The following is a 10,231-nucleotide window of genomic DNA, read 5'->3' as shown; positions in this document are numbered from 1 at the left end:
GTCACTATGAGGGCTTATAACAGGAGTGATGACTTAGTATGGGGAAATTAGGGAAGGCTTTCCTGAGGAGGTGACATTTAAGGTCAGACTCAAGGATGTATAGAATATGCCAGAGGAAGGGTATTTCAGGTAGAAACAACAGCATGTGCAAAGTCCCTGATGTCTGAGCATGCTTGGTTTTTTCCAGGAACAGCCAGGAAGTTAGAAAACCTGGAGAGCTGGGGAGGGCTGGGATATAATGTTGAAGATGAAGCATGATCTCTTGACCACAGGAGAGTTTATACTGTGTCCCAAGGGTATAAGCAGACAGGTCATTTTTCAAGTGATCCCTTCTCTTCAACTTTTTGGAGTAGTTTGGGAAGGATACATATTAGCTCTTCTTTATATGTTTGATTGAATTTTCCTGTGAATCTGTCCGGTCCTAGACTTTTGTTTGCTGAGCAACTGTTAGGTCAATAATGAAAACAAAAGGGAATTTTTAAAAATATTGGAAGACAGAAAAATGGATATGCAACATACCAAAACTTGGGATACAGCAAAAGTAGTTCTAAGAGGGAAGTTTATTTTGATAAACATCTATGTTAAGAAGAAAACAGAGACTCTCAAATAAAGAAATTAATTTTCAATCTCAAGGAATTAGAAAAAGAAGAACAAAGGCTAAAGTTAGTAGAAAGAAGGAAATAAAACAGGTAAAGTCATGTCCGACTCTTCGCAACCCCATGGACTGCAGCCTACCAGGCTCCCCTGTCCATGGGATTTTCCAGGCAAGAGTACTGGAGTGAGGTGCCATTGCCTTCTCCAACTAATTCACTAGTTAGTAGAAAGAAGGAAATAAAACAGGTAAAAGCAGAAGTAAAAAACAGACTAGAAAAATAACAGAAAAGATCAATGAAAATAAGAGCTGATTCTTTGGAAAGATAAACAAAATAGACAAACCTTTAGGTAGACTAAATAGAAAAAATAAAGAGAATGCATATGAAACTAGAAATGAAAAAGGGAATATTGCAACTATCACAAAAATGAAAAAGGTCATAGGAGACTATAACAAACAATTATACACAACAAAATGGACAACCTAGAAGAAGAAATGATTAACTCCTCAAAATCCAAAGACTGACTCATAAAGGAATAGAAAATGTGAACATATCAAAACAAATAAAGAAATTGAATCAATATTCAAAAACCTTGAGTCTGGTTTTTGTTTAGATATTAACCCATCTCTAAATGTTTCATAGAATTAGAAAAGAAAAGCCCAGAATCAGCTGTTTAGCAGATTAGTTCTATCAAATTCTTAAAGAATCAATTCCAATCATTTTCAAACTCTTCTAAAAAATTGAAGAAAGTGAACCCTTACAAACTCACTTTAAATGACTGCTTTGCCCTGACATCACAAGATAACAACACTACAAGATTAAAAATATAACAGGCCAATATCCTTGACGAATATAGGTACAAATAATCTCAACAAAATACTAGGAAATCAAATTTAAGAGTTCATTAAAATCTTTTCTGCATCCATTGAGATGATCATATGGTTTTTATTCTTCAATTTGTTAATGTGGTGTATCACATTGATTGATTTGTATATATTGAAGAATCATTGCATCCCTGGCATAACATGGTGTAGGATCCTTTTAATATGCTGTTTGCTAGTATTTTGTTAAGATTTTTTGTGTGTATATTCATCAGAGATATTGGCCTGTATTTTGCTTTTTTGTGGTATTTTTGACTTGTTTTGGTATCAGGGTGTTGAATGAGCTTGGAGGTATTCTTTCCTCTACAATTTTTTGGGAAGTTTAAGAAGGGTAGGTGTTAACTATTCTCTAGATGTCTCATAGAATTAGCCCTTGAAGCCACCTGGTCCTGGAATTCTGTTTGTTGGGTGTTTTGAAATCACAGTTTCAGTTTCAAATCTTGTGATTGGTCTGTTTACATATCCTATTTCTCCTGGTTCAGTCTTGAAAAGTTGTACTTTTTAAGCTCATGCAGCTCGATATATATAAAACAACAACAACAAACAACTCAATCCAAAAACAGTGGAAGATCTAAGTAGACATTTTTTTCGAAGAAGACAAACAGATGGTGAAAAAGCACATGAAAAGATGCTCAACATGAGAGGGGTAACAGGCAGGAAGGCCAGGGGTCTCCAAACGGAGGAAATAGGGTGCAAGTGTCAGACATTTTTTTCTCTCTTAAGCGGCAGGAGGAAACAAACTAGCAATATTTTTTTCCTTCTCTATACACATTTAGAAGGAGGTTTCTTTTAAAATACTGTGTTGCCATAATGACACCTGGTTTCACCTGAAGTTAACTGTTTTCAAACCTTGAGTTAACCAATGCAGTTTCCTTATGGAAATGTTTGTCTATCTATCTTAATGTACTATGCATTTACTCTAAATTCTGTCTTCAAGTCGGTTCCGCCTAATGGCTCAGGACCTACTTGACAAACCAGTATGTTATACTCAGGCATTGTTCCCCTAATCTATGTAAATGAAACTATTTGTATGGTAATCTGCCCTTCTACAAGATTCAAATCAATCGTTTGGTGGCCTGTCTGGTGCCAAGATTATCCCAAAATACATCTTATGGATGAGGGGCCTGGTGCCATCCTGAGTTTTAAGACATTCCTTTCTTTCATTAACAGACTGCTAGTGACTATATAACATCCAGCTGAAGACTAGCAGGGGGGTACTCTTTCTGCCCCCTTCTGATGCCTATGTCAGAAGCTTTCTCTCTCTCCTTTATGTTTTAACAAAACTTTATTACACAAAAGTTCTGAGCAATCAAGCCTCATCTCTGGCCTTGGATTGAATTCTTCTCCTCCAGAGGCCAAGAATCTCGGTGTCTTTTTCTGGGTCAACAACAACGTTTCAAACATTGGTAATTATTGGAGAAATACAAATCAAAACTATAATGAGGCATCACCTCAGGCCAGTCAGAATGGCCATCATCAAAAAGGCTATAAACAATAAATACTGGAGAGAGTGTGGAGAAAAGGCTTCCCTCCTACATCGTTGGCAGGAATGTAATTTGGTACAGCCACTATGAAAGTTTCTTTAAAAATTAAAATAGAGTTACCATCTGATACAGCAATCCCACTCGGGCATATACATAGAGAAAACCATAATTAGAAAATGTATATGCACCCCAATGTTCACTCTTTGCAATAGCCAGGACATGGAAGCAACCTAAATGTCCATTGACAGAAGAGTGGTAAAGAAGATGTATATATATTCATATTGCTCTACCATAAAAAAGAATGAAATAATGCCATTTGCAGAAACGTGGATGGAACTAAAGATTATCATAGTAAGTGAAGTAAGTCAGACAGAGAAAGATAAATATTCATGATAACATTCATATGTAGAATCTAATTTTAAAAGTGATATATAGTTTCTGGTCTTACGTTTAGATCTTTAATCCATTTTGAGTTTATTTTTGTGTATGGTGTTAGAAAGTGATCTAGTTTCCTTCTTTTATAAGTGGTTGACCAGTTTTCCCAGCACCACTTGTTAAAGATATTGTCTTTAATCCATTGTATATTCTTGCCTCCTTTGTCGAAGATAAGGTGTCCATAGGTGTATGGATTTATCTCTGGGCTTTCTATTTTGTTCCATTGATCTATATTTCTGTCTTTGTGCCAGTACCATACTGTCTTGATGACTGTGGCTTTGTAGTAGATCCTGAAGTCAGGCAGGTTGATTCTTCCAGTTCCATTCTTCTTTCTCAAGATTGCTTTGGCTATTTGAGGTTTTTTGTGTTTCCATACAAACTGTGAAATTATTTGTTCTAGCTCTGTGAAAAATACCGCTGGTAGCTTGATAGGGATTGCATTGAATCTGTAGATTGCTTTGGGTAGTATACTCATTTTCACTGTATTGATTCTTCTGATCCATGAACATGGTATATTTCTCCATCTATTAATGTCCTCTTTGATTTCTTTCATCAGTGTTTTATAATTTTGTATATATAGGTCTTTAGTTTCTTTAGGTAGATATATTCCTAAGTATTTTATTCTTTTCGTTGCAATGGTGAATGGAATTGTTTCCTTAATTTCTTTTTCTACTTTCTCATTATTAGTGTATAGGAATGCAAGGGATTTCTGTGTGTTGATTTCATATCCTGCAACTTTACTATATTCATTGATTAGCTCTAGTAATTTTCTGGTGGAGTCTTTAGGGTTTTCTATGTAGAGGATCATGTTATCTGCAAACAGTGAGAGTTTTACCCCTTCTTTTCCAATTTGGATTCCTTTTATTTATTTATGTATTTTCTGCTCTGATTGCTGTGGCCAAAACTTCCAGAACTATGTTGAATAGTAGCAGTGAAAGTGGGCACCCTTGTCTTGTTCCTGACTTTAGGGGAAATGCTTTCAATTTTTCACCATTGAGGATAATGTTTGCTGTGGGTTTGTCATATATAGCTTTTATTACATTGAGGTATGTTCCTTCTATTCCTGCTTTCTGGAGAGTTTTTCTTTTTTTTATCATAAATGGATGTTGAATTTTGTCAAAGGCCTTCTCTGCATCTATTGAGATAATCATATGGCTTTTATTTTTCAATTTGTTAATGTGGTGAATTACATTGATTGATTTGTGGATATTGAAGTATCTTTGCATCCCTGGGATAAAGCCCACTTGGTCATGGTGTATGATCTTTTTAATATGTTGTTGGATTCCAATTGCTAGAAATTTGTTAAGGATTTTTGCATCTATGTTCATCAGTGATATTGGCCTGTAGTTTTCTTTTTTGTGGCATCTTTGTCAGGTTTTGGTATTAGGGTGATGGTGGCCTCATAGAATGAGTTTGGAAGTTTGCCTTCCTCTGCAATTTTCTGGAAGAGTTTGAGGAGGATAGGTGTTAGCTCTTCTCGAAATTTTTGGTAGAATTCAGCTGTGAAGCCATCTGGTCCTGGGCTTTTGTTTGCTGGAAGATTTCTGATTACAGTTTCAATTTCCGTGCTTGTGATGAGTCTGTTAAGATTTTCTATTTCTTCCTGGTTCAGTTTTGGAAAGTTGTACCTTTCTAAGAATTTGTCCATTTCTTCCACATTGTCCATCTTATTGGCATATAATTGCTGATAAGTCTCATGATCCTTTGTATTTCTGTGTTGTCTGTTGTGATCTCTCCATTTTCATTTCTAATTTTATTGATTTGATTTTTGATTTTTCTCCCTTTGTGTCTTGGTGAGTCTGGCTAGCGGTTTGTCAATTTTATTTATCTTTTCAAAGAACCAGTTTTTGGCTTTGTTGATTTTTGCTATGGTCTCTTTTGCATTTATTTTTGCCCTAATTTTTAAGATTTCTTTCCTTCTACTAACTCTGGGGTTCTCCATTTCTTCCTTTTCTAGCTGCTTTAGGTGTAGAGAGGTTATTTATTTGACTTTTTTCTTGTTTCTTGAGGTATGCCTGTATTGCTATGAGCTTTCCTCTTAGCATTGCTTTTATAGTGTCCCACAGGTTTGGGGTTGTTGTGTTTTCATTTTCATTCGTTTCTATGCATATTTTGATTTCTTTTTTGATTTCTTCTGTGATTTGTTGGTTATTCAGAAGCGTGTTGTTCAGCTTCCATATATTGGAATCGTTAATAGTTTTTCTCCTGTAATTGAGATCTAATCTTAATGCATTATGGTCAGAAAAGATAGTTGGAATGATTTCAATTTTTTTGAATTTATCAAGGTTAGATTTATGGCCCAGGATGTGATCTCTCCTGGAGAAGGTTCCATTAGCACTTGAGAAAAAGGTGAAATTCATTGTTTTGGGGTGAAATGTCCTATAGATATCAGTTAGATCTAACTGGCCTATTATAAATCACAGCAGGAGCCTCTATGATCCACCTACAAGAATACTGGAAATAAAAGTAAAAATAAACAAACAGGATCTAATTAAAATTAAAAGCTTCTGCACAACAAAGGAAACTATAAGCAAGGTGAAAAGGCAGCTTTCGGAATTAGAGAAAATAATAGCAAATGAAGCAACTAACAAACAACTAATCTCAAAAATATACAAGCAACTTATGCAACTCAATTCCAGAAAAATAAATGACCCAATCAAAAAATGGGTCAAAGAACTAAATAGACATTTCTCCAAAGAAGACATACAGATGGCTAACAAACACATGAAAAGATGCTCAACATCACTCATTATCAGAGAAATGCAATCAAAACCACAATGAGGTACCATTTCACACCAGTCAGAATGACAGCGATCCAAAAGTCTACAAGCAATAAATGCTGGAGAGGGTGTGGAGAAAAGGGAACCCTGTTACACTGTTGGTGGGAATGCAAACTAGTACAGCCACTATGGAGAACAGTGTGGAGATTTCTTTAAAAATTGCAAATAGAACTGCCTAATGACCCAGCAATCCCACTGCTGGGCATACACACCGAAGAAACCAGAATTGAAAGAGACACGTGTACCTCAATGTTCATTGCAGCACTGTTTATAATAGCCAGAACATGGAAGCAACCTAGATGTCCATCAGCAGATGATTGGATAAGAAAGCTGTGGTACATATACACAATGGAGTATTACTCAGCTATTAAAAAGAATACATTTGAATCAGTTCTAATGAGATTGATGAAACTGGAGCCTATTATACAGAGTGAAGTAAGCCAGAAAGAAAAACACCAATACTGCATACTAACACATATATATGGAATTTAGAAAGATGGTAATGATGACCCTGTATGTGAGACAGCAAAAGAAACACAGATGTTTAGAATGGACTTTTGGACTCTGTGGTAGAGGGAGAGGGTGGGATGATGTGGGAGAATGGCATTGAAACATGTATACTATCATGTGAGAAACGAATTGCCAGTCTATATTCGATACAGGATACAGGATGCTTGGGGCTGGTGCATGGGGATGATCCAGAGAGATGATATGGGGTGGGAGGTGGGAGGGGGGTTCAAGATTGGGAACTCATGTACACCGTGGCTGATTCATGTCAATATATGGCAAAACCAATACAGTATTATAAAGCAAAATAAAGTAAAAATAAAAATTTTTTTAAAGTAAAATAAAATATTGTTTTATTGTTGTTTCCTGAAAAAAATAAATAAAAGTGATATAAATGAACTTATTTAGAGAACAGAAACAGATTCTGAGGCTTTGAAAAGAAGCTACAGTTACTTAAGGAGAAACATGAGGGGGAGGGATAAACTATGAATTTACGAGTAACATATAGACAATACTATATGTAAAATAGATAACTTACAAGGACCTATTGTATAGCACAGGGAATTCTCTCTACTCAATATCCTGTAATAACCTATATATGAAAAGAATTTGAAAAGGAATGAATATATGTATATGTTATAACATCAATCAATATGCTGCTCACCTGAAACTAATGCAACATTGTAAATCAACTATATACCAATAAAAATTTTAAAAAAAAAGACAAAAGTAACAAAACACTAGACACAGTGCTTCATATATGAAAAAGGCACAGTCCTGGTAGCATTTTGTATTATCTTCAGGTTATTCTAGCTTTTTTATTTTTTTTTTTAATTTGGGAGGATGGGGAAATAAAATCTTCTTTTACTAATCCATTAAAGAAGAGTCAGCTGCATCAGGGTCCTGACACATCCATGTGGTGCTCTCCACCTGCCTACAGATAAATAATACATTCTTAGGCAAAAATAATGGGATAAGTTCATCTCACTGGGCACAAAGATATATGCACCCCAATATTCACTGCAACGCTATCTATAGTAGCCAGGACATGGAAGCAACCTAGAGATCCATTAACAGATGAATGGATAGATGTGGTGCATATCTACAATGGAATATTACTCAGCCATAAAAAGGAACAAAAGTGAGTCAGTTGAACTGAGGATGAACCTAGAGTCTGTCTTTTATCTTTAACAAGATTTTTTTTAAATTTGTATATAGTTGATTTACAGTGCTGCATTAGTTTCAAGTGTATATCATATTGATTCAGTTATACATGTACATATATTCATTCCTTTTCAGGCACAGACTGGAGTAAGTAAGACACAGAAAAACAAAGATCATATATTAACACATAAATGAGGAATCTAAAAAATGGTACAGATGAACCTATTTTCAGGGCAGGAATAGAGACACAGACATAGAGAACTGACATGTGGGCATAGTTGTGGGGAAGGGGGATTGGGATGAAATGGGAGATTAGGATTGACATATATACACTATCATGTGTATAATAGTTGAGTACTGGGAACCTGCTCTTATAGCATAGGGAGCTCATCTGGGTGCTCCATGATAACCCAGAGGGGTAGGATGTGGAGTGGGTGGGACAGAGGTTCAAAAGGAAGGGATATATCTATGCATACAGTTGATTTGTTTTGTTATAAAGCATAAACTAACACAACATTGTAAAGCCATTATACTCCAGTTTAAAAAAAGAGGTTGTGATGATAGAGTTTATGGCAGGAGGGGGAAAATTGGAGAAAAACTAATAGCTAGTGTGCATCCAACTCCTATGGAGTGTGAGTGTTTCACAGACCTGAATCACTGCAGAGTTCTATAGAGATAGAAATTATTAAACCCAAACCATCTGTCACCTTCCATACCACCAAACTGGCCATCAGGAGCTTAGGGGATGGAAAGTTCTGCGGAAGCTTCTCTGTATGGCGTTCTTCAGCTCCTTATTCCTGAGACTGAATATGATGGGGCTAAGAAAGGGGGTGAAGACTGTGTAGGTGGTGGCCAGCAGAGTGTTGCTGTCCATGGAATGGGTGCCTCTGGGCTTGAGGTAGATGATGGAGGCAAAACCGTAGTGCACGACCACTATGGTGAGGTGGGAGACACAGGTGGAGAAGGTCTTGTGCCGGCCCTCAGTGGAGGGGATCCTCAGGATGGCAGCCACGATGAAGACATAGGAGAGGACGATGAAGAACAAGCAGCCCATCAGGGCCGTGACACAGACCATGATCACACCCATGGTGACAGAGGTTGTCTCCTTCCCACAGGCCAGCTTCAAGAGGGAAAGCACATGGCAGACAAAATGGTGAATCTCCTTAGACCCACAGAAAGTGAGATGGAAAACTATCAGTGTCACCATCATCCCCATGACCGAGCCACCAGCCCAGCACCAGGACACAAGACGGGCACAGTCACGGGTGCTCATGAGCACGTTGTAGCGCAGGGGGTGGCAGATGGCCACGTAGCGGTCGTAGCCCATGATCATGAGCAGGAAGGAGTGGGTGAAGCCAAAAGTGAAGGAAAAAAACATCTGGCTGGCACAGGCCACAAAGGTGATGGAGCGGTGGGTGGAGAGCATGTCCGCCAGCATGCGAGGGGTGACCGCAACAGTGAACAGGATCTCAGAGATGGAGAGGGCACAGAGGAAGAGGTACATGGGAGTGTGGAGGCTGTGCTCCCTCCAGATGGTGCCCATGATGAGCAGGTTGCCCAGCAGCGTGAACAGGTACATCAGCAGGTACAGCAGGAAGAAGGTGGGCAGGAGCTGCTGAGGGAAGTTGGAGAAGCCGATGAGGATGAACTCAGACACTGTGCTGTAGTTCTGAGCAGACGAGGATGCTGCATCTGGGGAGATCAGAAGCAAGATGAAGGCCCAATGGTTAAAACAGAGGCTCTAACATAGGTTAAATGGCAATCGAAGACATCTATACTAGTCTCACAATCTTCATCAGTGAGATGTAGTAAATCATAATAGTACTTTGAGCTCATGCTCATGGTCAGTCACTCAGTCATGTCCGACTCTTTGTGACCCTATCGACTGTAGCCTGCCAGACTCCTCTGTCCATGGGATTTCCCAGTAAGAATACTGGAGCAGGTTGCCATTTTCTCCTCCAGAGGATCTTTCTGACCCAGGGATGGAACCCATGTCTCCTGCATTGGCACGCAGATTGTTTACCGCTGAGCCACCTGGGAGCCCATAATACTTAACCATTTATTAATGTGATATTGATAAACTAACATCAGCTCCTTAAGTGCTTAAGATATTGTTTGGCTACTGGGTTATGTTTATTAACAGTGATGGAAAGAAATAAAAGAATCTAGATTTGTAATCATTAAAACAGACATGGATGATCTGGGTCATATTCTCTTGAATAGTGCTCCTGCTCTAGAAAACATATATTTGGTTATCAGTGTTCTGAAAAATCTTTTCTCTCTGATAATCTTTGTCCTTTTATTGAGTAACCCATTCATCTTTATTTTCAAACTATTTTGAAAATGAAAAAATGGACAAATATATGCCAGGAAAATGTGTACCAAAG

General features: G+C 37.7%; 1 protein-coding gene across 1 annotated transcript; it reads right to left on the bottom strand.

Moving 5' to 3' along the window:
- Nucleotides 1–8,574: 8,574 nt before the first annotated feature.
- LOC138441666 (olfactory receptor 10H4-like) lies at nucleotides 8,575–9,513 on the bottom strand. Its single transcript, XM_069592765.1, has one exon. It carries the CDS (start codon nucleotides 9,421–9,423, stop codon nucleotides 8,575–8,577), a length of 849 nt encoding a protein of 282 aa, XP_069448866.1. The 5' UTR covers nucleotides 9,424–9,513.
- Between the last annotated feature and the right edge of the window lie 718 nt (nucleotides 9,514–10,231).

The sequence above is a fragment of the Ovis canadensis genome, chromosome 5 (assembly GCF_042477335.2).
Source record: "Ovis canadensis isolate MfBH-ARS-UI-01 breed Bighorn chromosome 5, ARS-UI_OviCan_v2, whole genome shotgun sequence".
Taxonomy (NCBI): Eukaryota; Metazoa; Chordata; class Mammalia; order Artiodactyla; family Bovidae; genus Ovis; species Ovis canadensis.
Note: the sequence above shows the minus strand (reverse complement) of the source record. Positions and strands in the feature narration are given on the sequence as shown.